Source organism: Haliaeetus albicilla, chromosome W (assembly GCF_947461875.1).
Source record: "Haliaeetus albicilla chromosome W, bHalAlb1.1, whole genome shotgun sequence".
In the NCBI taxonomy this organism is placed as follows: domain Eukaryota; kingdom Metazoa; phylum Chordata; class Aves; order Accipitriformes; family Accipitridae; genus Haliaeetus; species Haliaeetus albicilla.
Genome location: NC_091515.1, coordinates 18,418,251 through 18,442,822, shown reverse-complemented (window position 1 = coordinate 18,442,822; position 24,572 = coordinate 18,418,251). Strand labels below are relative to the sequence as shown.

General features: G+C 42.0%; 1 protein-coding gene across 1 annotated transcript in view; it reads left to right on the top strand.

Moving 5' to 3' along the window:
* The window catches only part of LOC104322315 (DDB1- and CUL4-associated factor 12), a 36,305-nt gene extending 12,413 nt beyond the window's left edge, over nt 1-23,892 (top strand). The window contains exons 3-9 of the mRNA XM_069774912.1: nt 13,461-13,667; nt 14,949-15,009; nt 16,683-16,876; nt 17,967-18,032; nt 18,623-18,785; nt 22,736-22,920; nt 23,701-23,892. Coding sequence (XP_069631013.1) covers nt 13,461-13,667; nt 14,949-15,009; nt 16,683-16,876; nt 17,967-18,032; nt 18,623-18,785; nt 22,736-22,920; nt 23,701-23,859 — 1,035 coding nt within the window. The 3' untranslated portion in view covers nt 23,860-23,892. The remainder of the gene's footprint in view (nt 1-13,460; nt 13,668-14,948; nt 15,010-16,682; nt 16,877-17,966; nt 18,033-18,622; nt 18,786-22,735; nt 22,921-23,700) is intronic.
* Nucleotides 23,893-24,572: the final 680 nt, after the last annotated feature.

Genomic DNA, 24,572 nt, shown 5'->3' with positions numbered 1-24,572 from the left:
AATGAATGAGCAGGCAAACCTCTGAGAGGTGCAGAAATTTAGTGTGTGTCACCACAGCATCTACATTACCAAAGGCTGATACCATGAAGTCTCAGAAGAAGATACTGTCTGTAATCAGTGTCTTCTGTTCAAGCTTCCTAGAGTAACTTTGAGACTTACGTAGGAGACAAGCTTATGGCAAATGAAAACACTGAACATGAGATTGCTGAAGTGTTTTGTTTGTTTTGGTGTTTTGGGGGGTTTTGGGTGTTTTTTTTTTTTACTATTTCAGGAAATGACGAAGAATAAAGCAGCTTCTGAAAAGTTCTGATAATCATTTTGCAGCTTCTTTTGTTCCCTTAGTTCTGTATATGTGTTCAGGACATAATTCTTTTGCTAATTGTGAAGCTAAGGATGAAAAAATACAAGATCTGTAAATCATTCCCTAAATACATGAAGCTTGTTAGTTTCTAGTTGCTTGAGAATATAATTGCCTGGAATCTAATATTTTTGTTTGCTTTTTTTTTCCCCAGGTAGGCCTGATAGGTATATTTGTGTTTAAAAATTTCCTTACCGAATGCTCTCTTCTGGTTTCTCAGGTGGCTTTTCCAAGGCATGAATGGGTTGCTTTCTGAATGCTAGCTGATATCTTTTCTCTCTTTATGTAGATTCATATGTTGCTTTTGATGCTCTGCTGTAAATCACCAGCTCTTGTTTCTTCTTAGAGACTTTTAATTTGTTCAAGAGATTCCATGTCTGTTCTGTGCATCTCATACAATTATAACCTAGTCTTGTAGTCCTGGGGTTGTAGTGGTGAGAATACAATGCACAGTTACTCTTCCATCTGTGATTATGGAATACGGGGGAAATTATTTCCACTTGCTTTGCAAGTTAATGTATCTTCTGGCTTTGCACATGTAATGAAGAATCAAGAAGACTGCTCATTTCTGATCCCAGGGAGGGAATGAGAAGTCATGCTCCTGCAGTTTGTAACTCTACTCAATGTCCACTAAACAGTGACTGAAACTCAGTGTAAATAAACCTCTGATGACATCTCCATTCACCTTTCTTTCAGTGGCTTGTGAGTAAATAGCCAGGTGTTGTTTCTTGTCTCAAGAGTATTTGGTTTTCTGTCAACTGCATGTGATACCCACGTCTGTCTTCAGAGTCTGGTAGTTTCTGTGCCAGGTATGGTGTGGGTGGTAGAGATGCCCTTCAGCAAGCGAAATCTCTCACTTCTCCATCCTTTGCCATCTGTCAACATGTGTTAACTGTCTGCCAGCCTCCTGAAATTAAACACGGAGGGCAAGACACAAATAAAAACTGACAAATGTGATTTTGGCAGTGAACAAATTCAGTGATATCAAAAGTGTGTGCCCATTAGCTAGTAGTGCTTCAGAGTTTCACAGCAAGGTGGAGTGCCTGATTGTGTGGTCTTGTCTCTGGAAATGTGAGTTCAGAGTCAGTTAACTCACTGGCTTTTACCACTGCTCACTTCTCAGATGTTTCTTTATATCCTCGATTGTTTTTCTTTGGACCCTTTCAAGGAGGATGTGTGAGGCCATTACCCACTTGCATCACCTGTACTGCACAACCTGTGAGTAGGTTTTGTGCTAAGATTAGTGCATGTTCTGATCTCCACTGGAAAGGAGACATACCAGTTTGATAGCTTAGTCTTTAAAGAGCCCATGTTTCTTTGGGGCTTGGCATATATTAGTAAATCTGTATTGCTGTAGAATGGAAGAACCTTATGCCAACCGTTCTATGAACATGGAAGAGAGATGTTTACAATCTGAATAAAAGGCAAGACTGAGAACTGGGAAAAATCAAACAGTGCTACTCAGTGTGACCAGCAATGGTATTGGTGTAATGACACTGTAAGCATTGTCTTGCTTTTGTTGTTAGCAAAAAATAAATTTGAAGGAGAACAATGATGTCATTTTCCAGCTTGGCTGAGGGTGAAATTTTTGTGACCAGCTTCAGCTGGTCTGGAGTTGTGCTGTTGCAGAATGGGATGCTCCCACCTGCTCATTCTTGCTGGCACTAATGTGTGCGTGGCTGGGGAGTCAGCTGGATCAGCTTGCTGCTTTATGTTCAGACAAGTTTTCTTGTAGGGTTGGTTTTCACCAAAGGCAGAGATATGATCAAGCTGACCTCACAGCCTACCTGAGCACTAGTTGCTGTCACAAGGGTGGTGGGTGAGACTGGGTGGGTGAGTGAGGAAGAAGCACATGGATTCTCAAAGATTGGCTTAAGCCAGTTGTGAAACTTCATTGCAATTGATTCTTTCTTAGTGACTATTTCTAGCAAGACAATGTGTTTATCTTGGGTTTCTTTCAAATGTTAGTATGAATGACAAGATGTGCCTGTGATTTCTGAGAGCAGTATGTGAAGAGCTGGGGTGCAGAGCGTATTGTGAGCACTTCTTGCGTGAAAAATAAGTAGTCTCTTTCATGCATGTTCTTTGTGCCTTGTAAATCTACATCCGTCCTGTTTGTGTAATAAAAACATGCTGTAGCTCAGGGTGACACCCTTTGTTCCGATGGATTTGTACGATCAACTAAAAGATAGGGCTGCCTGTTCATCTGCTGTTCTGTGTGTAGGGGCAGCAGTGGAGGACATGAGAGAGTCTATATACTGCCTTGAAATGGCATTTCATAGGCCTGTTTTTTTAATCTTGCTGTATAAAGTCAGTGCTTTCAGTTAAAGATGCATAGAAAGGGCAGTTATGTTTAATGAATTGGTAACTTTGTTGGTGTTCTCCCCCCAAACTGTTGTCTCTGAAAGGCAGGTCAAAAAATGAAAGTAGACTTGATGGAAGAGCCTGGCAAACCATTCTGCTATCAGTATTGTATACAAGAGAAGGATGGATTTTGCAGTTCAGACTCTAGTCCTCAGATACTCGATTCCCTGTCACAATCTTTACTTTTGGCAAATTGATTAATGAAGTTCCTTAGTTAATGAAGTGGGGCAGTTTCTTAACTTGATCGTAAGCAGTTTGAAAAGGGGGACAGCCACATAGTAATTGTATGGGAGCCATTTGCCAAAATGATTTCTCACCACTTCTGCAAATCAAAAGAAAAATAAGCATACAGCTAGTAATCTCATGGGGTGTGAAAAGTAGGGCCAGATCATAGATTCATGGCTATGACAACTGTAATACCTAGCCATGCCTGTCTGCCTTGATCCTTGGGTGATAACACTGTTGCAAGCTGTACATCTGAATTGCTTTAAAAAAAAAGGGAGGGGGGGGGGAGATGGATTTCTCTGTCATGTCATCCAGCCTGTTTCCTTGTTAGAACAAGGTTGTCCTGCAGAGAATGTGATAGCTGAGTCTGCTCTGTATCTCACAGATGAAGTGTGGTCCTTGGACTTCTGGCAGATGGCCAAAAGCAGTCCTGGCTTTGTAAATCCTGGATGTCAAGTTATTTGGCTTGCTAATGGCTGACATGCATACGTTTTACTAGCAGGAAGAACAGAATTATGTGCAAAGCTTAAAATCAAGGGACAAATATGCACAGTTCACTGTTTGGAGGTTGGTGGGGGTTTACTGCATCCAGGAAAAGATTTTGTTGCTGGTTTTTAGTTTCTGTAGAATGAGTAGCTGGAAAACAAGTTCTTATTCCTGCTTGAGATAAAGAAAAATAAATGTATAGTTCAGCTATCAGGACTTTGTCAAGACTCTTAGAGGCCAGGCTGCTTTGGAGTTATTTGCAGATGTACTTATTTCAAGAGTAGTGAAGGTACCAGTTTGCTTGGAAGTAGGCCAATTTCTGTTTTTTCTTCAGATTTATGTCATTGTATGCTGTGGTTTTGGCTGCACTTGTTTAAAAGCAGTCAGATATTTTGTACTTTTACTGTAGTGTCTTTAAAACGGTATTCAAATTTTCTGCATTCTTAGCTGGGTGTCTATCTTGTTTCTTAACATTTCTCCCTTTTTGGCTTTAGAAGTGTCTAACAACTGTTTGGCTTCTCTTGGCCTCTGTTTGCTGGATTTACAGGGGAGATTTCTTGGCAATCAGTGGTGCAGCTTGCAAGTGTGAGCTTCTGGCTTCCTGTCCTGCCCCAAGTGATGCAAGAGTCCTAGCATATGCAGAAGTGCTTACTTATTTTAATCTAGGGAGGTGGTGGTTGTTTTTAAACTACCCACAGCATGCCAAGTTCCTTACCAAGCAAGGGGAGAAGTTACTTCTTAAAACTTTACAGCTGAAACTACAAAGCCAGTCCCTTAACTGTATGAAATTTCTTGCCCTAAGAGCAGTTGCTGTTCTGGTTACAGTAATACTGTGCAACTGGAGGAGAAAAGTGAGGAAATAACAAAGCAATTCAAGGGCTGACAATGGATTAGAGTGGGGTATAGCAGGTGAAAGCACTGCAAGAAATATGTCCTGTGGCTGCTTCTGAGAATATCTTAATTTGGAAAATTTTTATAGGAAAATGATGTTGAGGTTGAAGATCCAGGGCAGAAGTGTGAGGGTCTGATGCTTCAGCAATGTGTGTTTCCAAGTTCTTTACCTTTTCAGCCCAATTAGAGTTTAGCTAAAAGAATTTTGCATTAGAGTAAGTCTTTATTAACCTAGTATCAAACACAGATGTATGACAGTGGTGTCAGACTGGAGAATGTGAAGGGTTTTTAATTTCAGTACTTATACCTGTTGAGATGCTCTTCAAAGCGTGAACCTCTTACAGCTGAAGCACAATTTTCCTGAGTCCGTGGACATCCTGAGCTGTGGATGTGTTTTCCTAATTAGCACTTCTGGTGCCAGCCTTAGGACCTGCAGATGACACTTGCAAGCCTTAAGATTAAGTACTTAACTGTTGATTTGGGTTTTTTTCAGTAGTTGAAGGAGGATAGGGGAGGGAATTGGGCATTTATGCTGCAAGGAAATACTGAGGAGGAAAAGAGGATATGCACTCATAGGGGAAGGACAAGGGAGAATGAGAGGAGAGGGAATTACTGGTTCTGATCCTACAGTGCAGGTGTTAATTTTCAGGGATGTGGTTAGGGCAGAGGGGCTGCTGTGTGCATCATGCTTTTACCAGCTGTCTCGGTGTCCTGGTTTCAGCTGGGATAGAGTTAATTGTCTTCCTAGTAGCTGGTACGGTGCTATGTTTTGGGTTCAGTATGAGAAGAATGTTGATAACACTGATGTTTTCAGTTGTTGCTAAGTAATGTTTAGACTAAAGTCAAGGATTTTTCAGCTTCTGATGCCCAGCCAACAAGAAGGCTGGAGGGACACAAGAAGTTGGCACAGGGCACAGCCAGGGCAGCTGACCCAAAGTGGCCAACAGGGTATTCCATACCATGTGACATAACATCTAGTATATAAACTGGGGGGAGTGGGGAATTGCCGCTTGGGGACTAACTGGGCATTGATCGGCAGGTGGTGAGCAATTGGACTGTGCATCATTTGTATATTCCAATTCTTTTATTATTACTGCTGTCATTTTATTAGTGTTATTATTATCATTATTAGTTTCTTCTTTTCTGTTCTATTAAACTGTTCTTATCTCAACCCAGGAGTTTTACTTCTTTTCCTGATTCTCTCCCCCATCCCACTGGGTGGGGGGGAAGTGAGTGAGTGGCTGTGTGGTGCTTAGTTGCTGGCTGGGGTTAAACCATGACACTCAGGCAGTGAACTGCATTGTAAGGCTTGGGAGAAGTGAGGAGTACCTCCCTCCTACTCGGCTGCACTTCAGCTGTTGCCTGACCACACACCTGCATGCAAAATAAAGAACTAAACATGAGAACTCAGTCCCTGTAGGAACAGTCATCTGTTTGTACAAGACTGCTGCCTACAGAGGAAGATCAGTTGTGGGTTGAAGATGGCGCATAATTCTAGATGCAACACACAATTAGTGATGAATGTATTTCAGCTTTCTCTGCAGAACGAGTTTAACATACCATACTGTATCAGGTTTTGATTTGACATTAATATTCTGCTAGTTCAGTACATCAAGAATACGATGTCAGAGGGGCTGGGGGCAGCTAAGTTTAATTTCTGAGTGATGTCCAATTCAACGGTATAAGTCCGGTCACGTTCAATATGTTGAACTATCACGATGACAGATGCACTCAATAGCTTACTGCATTCTTGGCTTAGCCACGTTTAACACACAGGAATTTCCAGAGTTAGGGAGTTTGGTTGCGTTAATGAACTATCACAACTAGATTAATGAACAGCGCAGTTTATTAAAGCAACAGTACAGGTTCTTTTGGATTGCCGGTGATAAATACAGTGTCTGCAAAGCACGTGCAAATAATAATATAGTTGACTATAAGCACACTAAATTATGGAAAAACTCTGTAGAGATTTCTAAGTTTCCTGGGGAAGCACTCAGTATAACCGAGGGTTCAAATCTTACCCAGTAGGCATCCCTATGGGGGGGAAGAGAGGTTCAGCCTGTCGACTGATCCCAGAAGTCAGCGATGTCCTCCCGACTTGTCTATGATGGTGTCTTCCCTAACATTCCTCCTCCCTTAAGCCCTTTTATATTATTTTTAGGTGGAGCTTGAGTGACTCTAGTCATACATACTTTTACTTTGATTGGTATAAAGTTCTCTCGCTTTACTTTTAAAGGTATATGCTAGAGAAAATTCAGAGCGCCCGGTGAGGGGTGGTCACATCTTGGAGGTGGGTAGCTTTTGGGATGGAGGTGTGTTTTGGTATTATAATGAGCAAAGTTCACCCAGAGAACATGATTTAGTGTGTCACTACTCCAGAACTGGGCACTTATGATATAAATCAGAAGTAAGACAATAGCATTGACAGAACCCCCATTGTTTCATCTCCTTGCTTCAGTGGATTCAGTGCAGGGACCTTCCATTCTTGTCCCTATCATTCCAGTTCCCTATTCCTGTGATGATATCACAGAGCCTGGCCGTGGTGTCTCCACTCCGCTCCACCCTCCGTGTTGTTTCTCTTAGATTCAGCATACCAAGCTCCCCTGGTGTTGCTAACATCTAAGGTTGCAGGTTATGTTGCTTAGGGAATTATTATGGAACAGATTTCTTGCATATCCACTGCATTCCACCCTGGAGGTTCACCTTCCCTTAAGGGGGGCGGGGAATGACACATATCAATAAGTCACCTCCAGCAATCATTCCACACTTTCCTTAGCGCCAAGTCAGCTTCAGATGCTCCATTTCCTTGCTTCATTTGTGTTCCCTCACGAGGCTTTGTCCTCTCTGTTTTTCCTATTTGACTATTAGTGCAGCTGTGCTCTTGTATTGGGGCCTACCAAGCCATAGTTCAGCACTCTCAGAGGACTATGGTTGAGGCAGGGACCCAGACTGCATCTGAGGACACCATGCTCGAGATAGGGACCCAAACAACAACAACTACAGTAATTGCCCCAATAGTGAAAAAGAAACAGTGGACAAGGAGATCAACGGGTCCATATCATCGATTAGTAAGGGAAGAAGAAGAGGAAAGGTTTGATCGAGAAGCTGGTCCTTCAACAAAGAAATTGGAGGAAGGAGTGAGAGAACTTGGACAGGAAGTGGAAACTACCCGGTCCCTGACGTCCTCAGAACTTTGGGACTTGCGGAAAGACTACAGCCGCCAGCCAGGTGAGCAGATTGCTGCCTGGCTGCTCCGATGCTGGGATAGTGGGGCCAACAGTCAGCAATTGGAAGGTAGGAAAGCCCAACAGCTGGGATCCCTCGCTAGAAACTGGGGAATTGAGAGAGGAATTGGAAAAGAGGCAGCAATTTGCAGTGTCTGGAGCTGGCTCCTCTCAAGTGTGAGGGCAAGATATCCATTCAAGGAAGATCTTGTGAATTCCTCAGGAAAGTGGACTACTGCAGATGAAGGCATCCAGTACCTGAGAGAGTTAGCAGTGGTGGAAGTCATCTACAGTGATCTAGATGATGAGGAGGTCTCCAAAGATCCAGAGGATGTCCTGTGCACATGGGCCATGTGGAGGAAGGTGATTCAAGGTGCCCCAGTGTCGTATTCTAACAGCTTGGCAGCAATGTATTGCCCAGATATGGAAACACCAAATGTGGAGAAAGTGTCGTCTTGGCTCCATAACTTTGAGGAAAATCTCTGTGTCTCCTCATCCCTACAGGACAGTGCCTTGGCTGTTAGGGATGCTCCAAGAAATCAGTCCTCTCCTGCTCCGGTCAGAGGGAAAGGGATCCCAAGGCGCATGCCACGTGGTACACTCTGGTTCTTCCTGCGTGACCAAGGGGAGGACATGAGGAAGTGGGATGGTGAACCCACCTTTAAGCTGGAAGCCTGTGTACTTGAACTAAGAGGGAAGACAGCTGTTAAGAAGGGGTCACCCAAGAAGACTGTCAGTGCTGTAGAGGCCCAAGAAAGCAATCAGCGATCCTCCAGGCATAGAAGAACTGAAACCACCTCCCTTGATTCTGGTGAGGGGACTTCTGGTGTGGCACCGCAAGGGTCAGACAGTGAATATTCTGATGAGGAACAGCAATAGAGGGCCCCTGCCTTCGGCCAGGAGGAAGAAAGGGGTGACCGGATATACTGGACTGTGTGGATTCGATGGCCTGGCACATCAGACCTACAGAAGTATAAGGCTTTGGTAGACACTGGTGCACAGTGTACGCTGGTGCCATCAGGATACAGGGGCACAGAACCCATCTGAATCTCTGGAGTGACAGGGGGATGCCAAGAATTGACTATGCTGGAGGCTGAGGTGAGCTTAATGCGACAAGTGGGAAAATCACCCCATTGTGACCGGCCCAGAGGCCCCTTGTATCCTTGGCATAGACTACCTCAAGAGAGGGTACTTCAAGGACCCAAAGGGGTACCGATGGGCTTTTGGTGTAGCCACTGTAAATGCAGAGAAGATCAAACAGCTATCATCTACCCTGCCTGGCCTCTCGGAAGATCCCTTCACTGTGGGATTGCTGCAAGTTGAAGAACAGCAGGTGCCAATCACTACCAGGACGGTGCAATGGCGGCAATATTGCACAAACCGAGACTCCCTGGCTCCCATCCTTGGGCTGATTAATCAACTGAAGACCCAAGGAGTCATCAGCAAGACTCATTCTCCTTTTAATAGTCCTATATGGCCAGTGCAAAAGTCTGATGGAGGGTGGAGGTTAACAGTAGATTATCGCTGCCTGAATGAAGTGACACCACCACTGAGTGCTGCTGTACCAGGCATGTTAGAGCTCCAATATGAACTGGCATCAAAGGCAGCCACATGGTATGCTACAATTGATATTGCCAATGCATTTTTCTCCATTCCTTTGGCAGCAGAGTGCAGGCCGCAGTTTGCTTTCATGTGGAGAGGTGTCCAATACACCTGGAATCGACTGCCCCAGGGGTAGAGGGAGCACAGCCCTACCATTTGTCACGGATTAATCCAAACGGCACTGGAACAAGGCGATGCCCCTGAACATTTACAGTACATAGATGACATCATCGTGTGGGGCAACGAGGCAGAAGAAGTGTTTGAGAAGGGAAAAAGTAATTCAGATTCTTCTGAAGGCTGGTTTCGCCATAAAGAAGAGCAAGGTCAAGGGACCTGCACAGGAGATTCAGTTCTTGGGAATAAAATAGCAGGATGGACGCCGTCATGTCCCTATGGATGTGGTTAACAAGATAGCAACTATGTCTCCACCAGCTAACAAGAAAGAAACACAAGCTTTCCTAGGCCTTGTGGGGTTCTGGAGAATGCATATTCCAGGTTATAGTCAGCTTGTGAGCCCTCTCTATTGAGTAACATGGAAAAAGAACTATTTTGAATGGGGCCCTGAACAACAACAAGCCTTTGAGCATATCAGACAGGAAATAGCTCGTGCAGTAGCTCTTGGGCCTGTCCGGACAGGACCAGATGTGCAAAATGTACTCTACACTGCAGCTGGGGAGCATGGTCTCACCTGGAGCCTGTGGCAGAAAACACCAGGAGAAACCCGAGGTCGACCATTAGGGTTTTGGAGCCGGGGGTACCGAGGATCAGAAGCCCACTACACCCCGACTGAAAAAGAGATACTAGCAGCATATGAGGGGGTTCGAGCCGCTTCAGAAGTTGTTGGTACAGAAGCATATCTCCTCTTGGCACCACGATTGCCCGTGCTACACTGGATGTTCAAAGGAAACATCCCCTCTACACATCATGCAACCAGCGCTACATGGAGTAAGTGGATAGCATTGATCACGCAACGGGCTCGACTGGGGAAATCTAACCGCCCAGGAATTCTGGAAGAGATCATGGACCGGCCAGAAGGCAGAGATTTTGGAGCATCACCTGAGGAGGTGGCTCGTGCCCAAGAGGCACCACCATATAATGAGTTATCAGAAGATGAAAGGTGTTATGCTTTGTTTACTGATGGATCCTATTGTGTGGTAGGGAACCATCGGAAGTGGAAAGCTGCTGTGTGGAGTCCCACACGCCAAGTCGTTGAGGCCACTGAAGGAGAAGGCGAGTCAAGTCAGTTTGCAGAAGTGAAAGCCATCCAGCTAGTCCTAGACATTGCTGAACGAGAAAAGTGGCCGGTACTCTACCTCTATACCGACTCCTGGATGGTGGCTAATGCCCTATGGGGGTGGCTACAGAAGTGGAAGAAGACCAATTGGCAACGCAGGGGTAAACCCATCTGGGCAGCTGCATTGTGGCAGGACATTGCTGCCCGTGTAGAACACATGACTCTAAAGGTACGTCATGTAGATGCTCACATGCCCAAAAGCTGTGCCACTGAAGAACATCGAAATAATGAACAGGTAGACAAGGCTGCCAAAATAGAAATAGCTCAGGTGGACCTGGACTGGGAGCGTAAGGGTGAGCTATTTGTAGCTCGATGGGCCCATGAGACATCGGGACATCTAGGGAGAGATGCAACATATAGATGGGCTCGTGATCGAGGGGTGGACCTGACCATGGATGGAGGCCATCACACAGGTCACTCATGAATGTGAAACATGCGCTGCAATCAAGTGAGCCACCAGAGTAAAGTGTCCCTGGAACAGAGGGCGGTGGCTGGGCTTTCGATATGGCGAGGCCTGGCAAATTGACTACATTGGACCACTGCCACGAACACGCCAAGGCAAGCGCTACATACTCACCATGGTGGAAGCAACTACTGGTTGGCTAGAAACATATCCTGTAAACCATGCCACTGCCTGAAACACCATCTTAGGCCTCAAAAGGCAAATTTTATGGCGACACGGTACCCCAGAAAGAATTGAATCAGACAATGGGACTCATTTCCGAAATTACCTCATAAGCTCCTGGGCAAAGAAACATGGCATTGAGTGGGTGTACCACATACCCTATCACCCGCAAGCATCTGGAAAAATTGAGAGATATAATGGACTGTTGAAGACTATGTTGAGAGTGCTAGGCAATGGGACATGGAAGCATTGGGATACAAATTTAGCAGAAGCCACTTGGCTAGTTAACACCAGAGGATCTGCTAACCCTCCTGGTCCTGCCCAAACAAAACCCCTACATACTGTGGGAGGAGATAAGGTCCCTGTAGTGCACATGGGGAAGTGGCTGGGGAAGGCGGTGTGGATTTCTCCTCCCATGGGAAAAGGCAAACCCATTCATTGGATTGTCTTTGCTCAGGGACCTGGGTGTACTTGGTGGGTAATGCGGAAGGATGGGGAGACCCAGTGTGTGCCTCAAGGACATTTAACCTTGGGGGAAAAATAATCTGTGATATGAGTTGTATGTTGTAGGAAGTAATGTAGCAGGAATGACCTGAACTGCAGAGGAGTGAACTTCGCAAGGAACCAGACAAGTGCATCGGTGACCCAAACCAAGCCGGTGTTGGTGCCCAACAATCGAACATACTGCTTCTTCTGTCCTGACCACTCATCTTGATGGATGGGGCCCAAGTCATAACCTGTGTGTGAACATCTGGAGGAGTGGAAGAAGCCCATGGAATATCTGTCTGTTAAAGGACAGGGGATAGTAGTTAATAAGAATGTATAAATCCGTACGTTGGGTATAAAAGTGGGTTAAGTATGTAGTTTCAGTTGTAAGTGTTGGTAAGAATGGATTTCAGTAATGAGAATTAAATACAATGGCGTGGTTAGAAGATATATGTGTATTTAATTATGTGGGACCTGAGCAGGATGCAAATGGTTTGGAATAAGGGGTGGAGACTGTATTGGGTCTGGCTGAGATGGAGTTAATTCTCCCCATAGCAGCCCTCATAGTGCTGTGCTCTGCATCAGTAGCTAGAAAGGTGTTGATAGCACACCAGTGTTTTGGCTACTGCTGAGCAGTGCTGGCACAGCATCAAGGCTGTCTCTCCAACATTTTTGCCCTCCCCTCAATAGCAGGCTGGGGCAGGTCAAGATCTTGGGAGGGGACATAACCAGGACAGCTGACCTAAACTACCCAAACAGATATTCCATACCATATGATGTCAGCTCAGATATAAAAGCTAAGTAAAGGGAGACGGAAGGGGGGCATTTTTGTCTTCCGGAGCAACCACTGTGCGTACTGAAGCCCTGCTTCCCAGGAAGTGGCTAGACCTCCCCTGCCAATGGGAAGTAAAGAATTATATAATTTTTTTTTCTTTGCTTTCGCCCGCGACCTTTGCTATCACTTTATTAAACTGTCCTTATCTTGACCCATGAGCCTTTTGTTATATTTTCTCTCCCCTGTCCAGCTGAGGAGGGGGAATGATAGAGCGGCTTTGGTGGGCACCTGGCACCCAGCCAGGGTCAACCTACCACAGCTCTGAACAACATCTGTGAAATGATCCAGCACAAGAGCCTCACAAAAGAAAGTGCGCTTTGGCAGGCGATGTAAACCTTTGTTCTGATTTCGCTTGTAATGGTCATATATGTTTGAACTGACATAACTCTGGGTATGATGATATCTGAAGTGTTGTAAGGCTTTATAACTGAGTTTTCTGCCAAGGGGACAGTGACATAGAGCTCCAACTTCTAGTCTTTGTTCAGGATGAGATATGTAGCTAGATATCTTTTTTAGATGTTTGCACCGGCAGTACTATATTTAGTTACTGTTCTTTGTGTATCACCAGAAAATAAACTCCAATTATATAAATTTATCAAGTGTCAGTTTGTCAAAGCCAAAACTTCATGGTAAGTATCTTATATGGGAGGCAGGAGGCTTGTGCGAAGTCCCCTGGGGCTTACTGGCTGTTTTGAGGTGTGTCTCTTTCTCACTGTTGTTCAGGGGAACTGGAAAACAGGTGGGGTTTTTTGTTGTTTTTTTTTTTGTCACGGTATTGAACAGGGAAAAGTTTTAGATTTGAGGGGTTTGTTATATGGGAAAAACCTCCCATGACAAATTTCTTTTCTTTTTTCCATTGCTGTGAAAACCAAATGGGATGATTAAAATAAAACCAACTGTAATTAAGCTAGTTTAGTTTTAAGAAAGAATTTATGCATTTTTCAGCCATACTTGCAGCATTTGCGAATTCCAACTTTAAAAGAATGTCAGTTCAAAATAGGGAGGATATTTGACCATCTTGTTTTTCTTATCTGTTCGATAATGACTTACATTTGCTTTTATTCCACCAGTTATTTGTAATAGATGTCCAGACTGGTCAAATTACCAAGATTCCTATTCTGAAAGATCGTGAACCCAGCATGGTGAACCAGCAGGGATGTGGTATTCATGCCATTGAGCTCAACCCCTCGAGGACCCTTCTGGCCACAGGTGGAGACAACCCCAACAGTCTTGCAATTTATCGTCTGCCTACACTTGATCCTGTCTGTGTGGGAGATGTAAGTGGGAATATTTGGGGGAAGTTTATTCTGTCACTTACAAGAATTACTACTTTGAAATGCATAAGGTCAGAGAAAGGTTGAGATTTGGGAGTCTTGTAGTAGAGAGTGAATTTCTGAAAGCTTGAATACATTCCAGATTAAGTTGTCTTTTTTGACAAGATATCTTAAATATGAGTGAGTACATAAACAGGTGAGATGATTCCCAGGGTTCTGAGTCAGATTTCTTCTTCCTCACCCTCATTCAGGTCTACTTCAGATTACTTTTAAGCATTGAAAATATAACAAAATCTTAACTGTTAAAGTCTAATTGTGGTGATGACCTCTGAAACTAGTTTTAGTGAAAAGGCTCTTTTGAGAAATTAAAAAGATGATACAAGTTGTTCAGATTTTCTTCTTTTCCAGTGCAGCTTATGTATATATTATTCTAGAGGCAGAACTTGGTTTTGAGGATTAGTTCTAACCCAGTGGCTTATGGCAGTTTGATAGACTCTGGTACTGCTTATATTTCTGAAACATCATGAGGCCTTTTTAAAATAGCCAGTCTTAAAAAGAAAAAGGCTGAAATGAGTATAGTGGTGTCCTGTAAGCAATTCTCTCTCACTTCTCCTTTTTGATTCAGGACTTCACATAGATGTTAACTACAATAGCAGAGGTCTGGTCAGAGTTTCTGCAGTAGCAGATAACCAGCTGCAGAAAGGCTTGACTCTGAAGATTTATATGACTTGTTATTCATTTGTGTGCTGCTGTGACTCTGCAGCTTTTCAAACAGAACTAGAGCCTTATGGTCTTTTTTTCTTCACAGGTTTCTCACCCGCTAAAGAAAAGATTCTTGAAGTAATAGTCTTGAAAAATTAATCTGTAGGTCATATATTGTAAACATAATGTTTTGGTTACTTTTTATAGTAGGGATGTGCATTTGAGGAAATATTAGTATGTAGCTAGTTTACAGAAGTAAAGAACACTGCTTTCAAAATGGAAAGTCTAAGTCCTTAGAATTGAGATCAATTTGTCCTTGGTCAGAGACCTGTTTTTCTATCACCTAATTGCTCTCTATTAATTATACACTTCAAAATGAAAAAAAGTTAAAATTACTATTAGGTACTTAAACTGCTCCAGCTTGATACTGGAATCTTATCTGTATGTTTTTAACGTAGATCTGTCCTTCTGAGTTTTTACTAAAAAAAAAAAAAAAAAAAGTGAAGAATACTTGTCTGCTTTGAGACCACTCCGAAATATAATGGCACAGAAAATCTGCTTTTTTTTTTTTTTTTCTTTTAGGATGGACATAAGGACTGGATATTTTCAATTGCATGGATCAGTGATACTATGGCTGTTTCTGGTAAAGTCAATTCCCCCCCAGTTTTATACTGATGTACAGCACTTGATAGGTCTTAGGGAAGCACCTTTATCAAGGCATTTGAAACCACTTGGAACTACTTTGCCTATTTAAACCATTCTTGGTCTTAGTATAGTGCTTTGCTTTGTTTTATTTGTAGGGCCCTGGTCTAGATTTGATTTTATTTTTTTTTCCTAGTATTAGAAGGAATGCTACTGTCTTTCCAGTAGGTGTTGCTTTGAGAGGGTGTCTAAACACAGTGAGTTAAAGGGAAGGATTCCACACAAGAAGAATAATTTCAAGAGGGGTGTTGGTTATCAGTTAATAACTTTGGAATACAGCAGAGCAGTATCGGTTTCCTGAAATCCTATGAAAGACTGATTAATGAAAACTCAGTTTGTTTTATCAAGCTATCAGTGAAGTCGTGTGTATGTGTATATATATATATGCACACATACTATGGCAGTTAATACAGAAGGCTGTAATAGAAAAGGTCAGTTACTGACTTTTTAGTAACTAGCTGGATAATCAGTGTAACTTCATAAAGTATTACTTAACTTAGGTAAAGGCAGCAATACTAACATGCTGTTGCATAAATGTAGTAGTTTACTGTCTTTCTGCGCTGACAGGGTGTAGTATTCCGTACAGGGAGGTGTCAATCTGCAGGTGACAGAAAATTGTAACAGTCTCATATAAAAATCAAATACTTGAACTGTTAGTTCAGTAATATTTTTTCAAAACACAAAAAGTTAATCCTGGAGTTTGATTTTGAATTTAATATATAAAAGTTGATCCTTGCAACTTTCCAACCCAAATATCTGCATTAAAAAACCCATTAAGTCACATTGTGTAGGGAAGAAATTGAGGTACATGTAAAATCTGTCAGAGCTGACTTAGATGGAAGTGAGTTGCCTAAACACCAGAAGGGATGGGTATAGGACCTTGGATTAAGCCTGTGTTGATCTATGAACCAAAGACATTCAGCTTTCTTCATCCAGTATTGTTAGTCTTATTGATTCATATTTTGGATTAATATCTTAAAATTCAGTAGAAAACCAAAATGAGCTCTTGCTTGTTCAGCCTCAGTTCCTGTGTTACATTCTTTAAACAAGAGGTTGCATGGGTTTAAAAAAAATTAGTACAAATCGTGGTTTGAAATAGCTGTTTCTGTTCAGTTCACAAATGTGTGTGTACATATCCATAAGCATACTGGCAGAAATCAAATGATCCAAAATTGGTGTAAACCCAACTGAGTTTTCTTGGAGGTTTTTGTATTGGCTTAACAGACTCCATCAATCTCAGCCTTGGTAAACCAGGCTGAACACGTAGGCTATTCAGTCGCCTCTGAGTTTATTCTACGTGTGAATCTCTAATGGTGATTGTTGTACAGGACTGTGGCTTTTGATGCATTCTAATCAGTTTGAAAACAGATGAGGTGATCTAGCTGCTTGGAAACCATGTAGACAAACCAGTTGACAATGAGTTCACAATGTTATGAACTTTACAGCTCAGTAAAATAATGATTTTGTTAATAATTAATATATAGGCACCAACAATGTGTTCAGTTAAAGTGATAGTATCCTTTCTTTCTTTCAGACCCTATTGTTTATTGCAGTTCCTTTTTTAAAAAGGGGAATTATGTATACGTGAAATGCTGTTATGGACTATTTCTTCAGGTTCCCGGGATGGTTCGATGGGTCTCTGGGAAGTCACAGAGGATGTGTTGTCCAAAAGCGATACCAGGCATAATCTCTCTCAAGTTCCTGTCTATGCCCACATAACACACAGGGCTCTGAAGGATATCCCCAAGGAGAACACCAATCCTGACAACTGCAAAGTCCGAGCATTGGCTTTCAACAATAAGAACAAGGTCAGTAAGATAAGCAAGACTGTTGAGAAGTCCTAAAACTGTCCATATGTATTAAGAAAAGAAAAAAGTAATTTAAATCAAATATACCGGAGAAGCAACCTAATATTTTTCCCCTGATACTTTTGCATCTTTCTTATATGAGACGGTCATCTTTATCTGCTATGTCTGCTTCTGCCCCAAGTGCTTGGAGAAGTCCAGTAGAAAAAAAAAAAAAAATTGTATGTTTTCAGAAGGAACAGTTTTCTTGTGGATTTTTTATTTTAGACTTGCACCCTAAAGGGGGCAGACAGGGAATGTTTACAAGAAGCAGATAAAGCACCAAAACACCTCTTGCAGCTTGAATCCCACTCTTGAGTGCTCTTGTTGCTTTCCTTCTCCTTTTGTGAAGACCAGCTAATGTTCAGTCAGTTGCTGTTTTGATGGCTGAATTGTTACTGGATTGCTCAGCCAGTGAAGTGACTGACACACAGGGCAGGCACCAGTGCTTGCTTTGGTGTTATTTTGTTGGTGTTTGACAAACAGTAAATGTCTGGTCTCTTGTTATTACTAGAGATTAATTGTACTGGGACAAGTGGGAGTAGCAATTCATCCCCCACTACTTTTCTTTCTGCCCTTAAAGAACAGAGAAGGTCTGAAACAAAGGTGGGTGTGCTATCAGTTTATTTTTCACTATGGCTGTTAATTACTCCTCTGTGATGGAGACTTCGTGTAGCTTTTTTTCAGTAGAGTAGTACCTGGAAAGAAATGTTTACTTTAGGGTCAGAATCAGTGTGGGAGCTGCTGTAGAGAATTGCCAACCCCAGCTTGTACTGTCTAATAATTCATTATTTGATTGTCTAACAAGGTCTATACTTTTGAAAGTTATTTTTGGTTATTTACTGTTTTATTAACTCTTATTCTACCTGGCACCTTTGTGCTATATTGCATTCTATTGAGATCAATATAAAATTAAAATTTATCTTTATAAGCATGTACAGGATTATGGGTGAGTTCAATCTGGAGTATGCAGCCTGCCTAGTAGAGAGTATGAGTTTGTAAGGACATCTATAATACAGAAACTAACTCACTTTTTTTTTTTTTTTTTTAATAGGAACTGGGAGCTGTGTCCCTAGATGGGTATTTTCATCTTTGGAAAGCAGAGCACACGTTATCAAAGGTGCTTTTCTGTTTGTTGGTATAAAATTTCAAAAATTGCCTAGCAGTTAAGGCTGTTCACTGTTCTTCATCTCCTTTAAATGCTTGAAGAAAGAACAGCAGTGTTTGTAAAACACTTAAAAGCTTTATGTAAAATGAAATGCCCTAAAAATTAGAACTTGGGGAGAGAAACTTCCCACTCCCCTTATTCTGGAGGGTGGGAGGTGCTCTTAACTTTCTGCCAGTTCTGAGTGAGCTGAAGTGAACTGTTCCATAGAGTATGATGGATACTTGATTAGTAGTGTTCATAAAGGAAGTTGCACTTATTTAAGTGTAATTGCAGATCAAACCCAGACATATCTATGCTAGTGTATGAGGTAAACTTTTTCAGCTGAGAGCTGATGTCTCTGTACACCTGCTGAAGAAATAACAGTAGCTTAGAAAGATGTAAAACAATTTACCAAAATGTCTATTGTTGTGATGAACTTATTTTTTTAGCTGCATTTTGGGTTTTTTTCACTGCAACTTCCTTGAACATAGCTTACAGAATTGTTCTATTAATGTTTTGCTCTTTTCTCATGATGTGTTGATTTGTCTTTCCTTTGTTTCCAGTTACTTTCCACAAAGTTGCCATACTGCAGGGAGAATGTGTGTTTGGCTTATGGTCAGGAGTGGTCAGTGTATGCAGTAGGATCACAGGCACATGTCTCCTTTCTGGATCCCAGGCAGCCTTCTCACAATGTTAAATCCGTCTGTTCCAAAGAACGAGGCAGTGGTAAGAAACTTGTCAAAGGGTGCTTCAAATGGTTTGCTTGCAGAAGTAGCTATTAAGATTGCAGTAAGATAAGCTTTTAATAAATAGGAAGGGTTTTTCACGTGATAGACTAAATCATTAATAGTATATATAGGTTTTGCTTTTATGACAGTATTCCTTGAGCAACCAACAAACCAAACTTAAAAGCAACTCTGAAATCTACTGATAGACAACATTAGTGCTTTTATGATCAACTAAATTGTACACTATCCAAATATTACTGAACTTTTAAAAGTGTGCCTTTTACTTCTACTTATTTTTTTACTGTGTCTTATTCTGGTTTACTTAATCTCAAAGCAAATCCAGTCTTCGTACCACTATTAATACTGTCTATTCTTGCTTTTTTTCTCTGGGAACGGAAAAAAGCATGTTGTCTGCTCTGTGCTATCATATTGGGAGTCTGTACTGTGAGTGAATGCTTGCTTTGTAATTTTAAAGCCATAAGTGAGACTCTTAATTTTCAATGTGTATTTATTTGCTTTAAATATACAAAAGCTCACTCTTTAAAAAAAAAAAAAGTTTGCAGATTTGAGTGCTGTTTTCCTTTTCTGATGTGGATGCAGTATGTCCAGTTGAACTTTACACCAGGGCCAAGCGTGAGGGCTTGCAGGGTGCATGGTCCCATAAGCTTCTTCCCAGACTCTTTGTTTTCAAGCATGAGAAGGCACTGTGCTGTGATGCCCATTTTAAACCATATTAATCCCAGACTAATAAGTTGCAGTCCTTATTTAGCTCTAGGCATCCATCTCTTCATTGGGCAAGTTATCAAAAGAGAATGCATGTAGGCAAGGATTAGGAAAGTTTTATTGATGTGGTTACTGGAGTTTGAACGGTGCTGTCTAGATAAATGTCAGGGTCCACTTTTTTTTCAGATATGGGAGAAGTTTCTGTCATATGAGAAAAGGTGCTTCACCAGCTCGTGTTTGTCACCTGAACATCTTACCAGCAACAGCCCTTGTCCTGACCCACTGTCAGCGAGGGCTCTGTGGAGGTCCTGACACTGTCACCCTTCAGTATCATAGGGAAGAAATACCAAGTCACTGGAGTGTGGTGCCCAGTGGTGACTGGTGGCTGAAAGCTTCTGCCTTGAGTATGTGATTATCCCTGCTGGCAGGATGATCTATGTGTAGGTAGTATCTCTGGGGTGCTAGTTCATGTCTGGAGAAAGCCTTTGTTCAATGCTGTTTGTTGTTCTGCATAGTAGGTGGATTATTTTTTTTTGCATGGTGGTAGAGGCACTTAAGTAATATTAATTTCCAAGATACCGAGTGTTTCAACTTTCTATTGATCTCACTGGGACTTGGAGCAGTGCAGCACCTCTAGAAAGTAGGCTGTTTATTGATTTGCGGACTAAAATCTGGGTTGACTTTTAAGCGCTTTGAAGCGTTACCTGAATGTGCTTTCAGCTTCCAAATGCACCTGCTGAATGTGGTAAGTCCACATTAACTTCAGATCATTAGTGTTGTATACAAAAGCGGGTCAGAGAAAGGTTATCACTTAGACTGGAACTGGGGCTGCTTTTTACCTAGTGTAACCCTGTCTGCTCTACATGAGATGGTAGCTAATGCTTTTTAGTGCATCTTGTAAGTGTTGCTTTTCTTAACAGCTGTACAGGGAAATGCAGGCCCTGGACTCTAGTTCTTGATCTGCAAAAGCAACTGCTTTCTGCTTGACTGGCATGCAGTGCAATGTTGTGTGCCCTTGACTTTATATCCTGAAGGCAGCAATGTTAATGTAGTGGACAGAGCTTGCACAGCATGGACTCTGTGTCTACTATTTGTGTAGGACACACTACTGTGTCTTCATTTCCTTCTGGGATTTTGTAGAGCCTCCCTGCCTCTCAGGAGTAAGACTCAATTTGCTGACCCAAATAGTCCAGGTCCACAGGTGGTAGAGTGCTGGGAATGTAGGAGAGCTTACTGTGATCAGTTCTAGGCACAGGTTGTGCTTTTAGTTTGATGGGAATGATATAATCTGAGGTACTTCAGCCCCTTAAGAGCCAATTTGAAGCGCTGTTCTTGAAAGCCTGTTCTAAACATCCTCTTAGTCATGGGTATATCATGGATTCCTTCAGTTAATTTTTTTTTAATTAGAGAAAGATCCGTAGTCATTCTGAATTTTATAGCTTTTTATTAATAAATTGCATTGAAAAGTATATGCCATCTTCTTTCATACTCCATCACCTGTTTCTGTTAAGTGTTCTGCTGGGTTGCTTGTCAAGAGCACTTTTGGAGCAAAAATAAGAGGAGGTCCCCTCTTATGCCTTTCTCCTCTTATCCAAGTGACTGCTCTTGCTGATTGCAGAGGGCTTGAAGCTTTCTGCATGTATTTGCCAGAGCCAGGCCCTTGTAATGGGGGGAGGGGAGATGTCTCCAACTTGCTCAGATACATTTGTAGTTCTCTGAATTAAAGTGGAGATTCTTATATGAATCTGGTAAATCTACTTCAGCAGGCATGAGACTTGCACAGTGGTTTCCCATCTATTAAGCCTGCAGCCAAGATTTCACCTCACATTTGGAGCATGACAATGTGGCCTTGCCTGTTTAAAGTGTGTGTCACAGATGCTGGTGGCTGTGGATGTAACATCAGGTTGTGGAGGCAGAAGGATGAGGATGTGTTTCTGGTTAGGACTCTGTAAAAAGGGGAAGGGGAACCTCCCTGGCTGCATCTACACCTCTCACATGTCTGCTGTCACATGTACCGCTGGGTGTATTCCAGTATGTTACAAGTTTTGTGATGTTCAGTCCCACTTGGTATGGTGACAGCAGTTGGCATGTGGATGTAGCTGGCATAACTTGCTCTTTTCCCCTCCTGTTTGAATGCTTGTTTAGGCTGTAATTCAGTGGTACTTGAAAGAGGGCTTAAAAAGCCCTAGGGTTTATAACTTGGCGTCACGTTGTGCAGGAAGGAAAAGCATAGATGTGGCGGGGTTTAATCTGCGTAGAAGAGTTGTTTGGGGTAGAGTGCTTACACAGAATAAACCTTTTGCACAATAAAGAGAGATGAGATGACAGGACACTTTGCAAGTTCCTACATAATCTCCCCAAGACTACTTCCAAGGGATCCTTGTTTAGCTGAGGCTTCAGATTTAGATTTTGTGAAAACAAAATGTACTCTTTTACTCAATCTAATGGCATAACTGAATTGTGCTAGAATGTTTTGTTTGGACTGGAAACTTGTTGTAGCTTCCCATGTGCTGGTATAACATGGTGGTGCTTTGGTTGTAGGATTCTTAGTCTGTTTTCATTGCTGGGTGCTAAAGTGCCAGCTACAAAGAATAAGGTGTGCTTTTGTGAGAATATTTGAGCAGGGATAGCTTCAAAATTATTTAAGAGCCTGATCTATCTTAGTAGCAAAGTGACTAGTGATTATTATAGTTATACTTGCTTACAGCTAGCCTGTTGATCAGCAAAATGTACTTGGTGGCAGCTGGGACAGTAATTTTTCTCACATGGTCACTTATTGCAGCTTGGTAGCTAGATAGAGTGTGAGCTCATGGAGGAAACCAACGTGATGTTCTTTCCTCTGTTTGCTGCCATGTACTTGCTCATGGTGTGTTCACTTAGAGGCTCGTTGCAGACAGAACAAAGCTGCTTTTGATCCTAAATGGCTTGTGATCTTTGCTTCTCTGGCAGAGCTGGGGCCTGCTGAGAATGAAGCTTCTTACTATGCACCATCAGTGTAACTGATGGCCTCAGAGGAGAAGTAGTATATGTAATTGAAGCTGCTGTTTCAATAGTATCAATGGGATTTATCTGCATTGCTCCATAGCAGTGGGGAAACTTAAGTGTTGTGGAGAATACTAGTAGGTAGTTCCTCTTAAAGAAAATATTAAACATCAAGCAGCAGCACTGCAGAGCCAAAGCATCCATCTTCCTTACTGCATTGTATGTCCCTTCTCTGTTTGACAGGCATTCGATCAGTGAGCTTCTATGAGCACATCATCACAGTGGGAACGGGGCAAGGTTCCTTATTGTTTTATGATATCAGAGCCCAGAGGTTCCTGGATGAAAAGCCCCCACGTGTCTGCTATGGACAGAAGCAGAAATTAGGAGGAAGTGAAATTTTGAAGTTGACTACTGGGAAAGGCTGGCTGGTGAGTAACTTGTAGCTGTAGGAGACCCTTTACACAGGAGTGCCGTAGGGCTCGAGAACTGGTTCTTTTTGTAGTTATGGGAGCTATTGTATGAAATGCATCCCAGTAAAATAGTGATCATCATGTAACTGATAATTGTAAACAAGAAAAGCAAGAAGTGCTGCAGAATTGCTTTCTACAAAAGCTTTATGAAAGGGTATCAAATGGTTGGCTGCTTGAGTGTAAGGCATACTGACTACTGTTCTTATGTACTGATTCATAAAAACTAGATTTTATATCTTCAGTTTTTAATGTAATCTAACTTCTAGTTTTCAGAACCTCAAACACAAAATACATTGTCTTCCTTTACAAATGTGCTACTCTAACGTGTTACTCAAAGTAAGAGAGATTTAACTTAATTGTGTGCAATTTTAGAAACTGGCTTCCTGAGGTAATGCCATGGCAGGCGCTCAAGTTCAATTTCCTGTATGTTATCATAAAGCAGTTAATGGTTTTGTCTAACTTCTCTCTATTATCTTTTGCATCATTATGATGTAACTTTAAAAACTGATGAAACTTGATATCTTCCCTACCCTTTACCTTCCCCCCTCCAATGTTTGACCCACATGTCCTCAGAAAAAGCTTCAGGACAACTCTGGTATCTTCAGGTTGATCCATCTGAAGCTTCAGGGAGTAACAGAAAAGATCCCTTTTTAGGCTCTGGAAGCTACCTTCTGCTTTTGTGAAACAAGGTTTTGGGTTGGTTTGGCAACAATAACAATCTAAACTTTCCTTTAACAGAATCATGATGAAACCTGGAGGAATTATTTTTCTGACATAAATTTCTTCCCAAATGCTGTTTACACCCACTGCTACGACTTGTCTGGAACGAAACTCTTTGTGGCAGGAGGCCCCCTTCCATCAGGACTTCATGGGAATTATGCTGGTCTCTGGAGCTAATGATAACTTTATAAATGCTGATCTTTACACAGATTTCCACTTTTCTTTCCCTTTTTTAAACAACAAAATTCTGCGATGCTATTGATTTCAGATTTAAATGCAAGTTATTTTTTGGTAGAGTTTTCTGTTGGTCTCCAACAGTCTTGTACATCTTTTTGAACCAGTTTTTTGCTTTAACCTCCTCGATCCTTTTATATGAAGGGTTTTTTAAATCCCTTTTTAATTGTATTTACTCCAAATGACTCTTCCCCCACATTTAGGCTATCTTGGCCACGTGCCCCCTCCCCTACTTTGCTGTGAGGTAGGATTCCTTTCTTATAGAGTGGTTGCTCCCGAGCTTTCTGTGAAAGTCTAGGGGCTGTGTGTCTGCAGATACTTTGTCAATTACATTACCTAGAGGACTACTTGTAATTAAAAAATATTAAAAATATTTATAAGAGATAAGCTACTACTTTATCTGCAGAGCCTGGCCCTGGCCTGGGTTAATCTTATTTTTTAAAAGTACAAGTCTAATGACACTGTTTATACATAGAGGAATATGGTAATTTTAAGCTGTACTCATTGGAGCCCGGGGCAGATTCCCCAGGAGTATTGCCCATCAAGCCCAAACTGCAGAAGTGCAGGAGTTCTCAAAAGTACATTTGTATTTGAATTGTAGTTTTCAGCAGTGCCAGGAGCAAAAATGGATCTCTGTTCCTTCTCTGCCTGTCCCA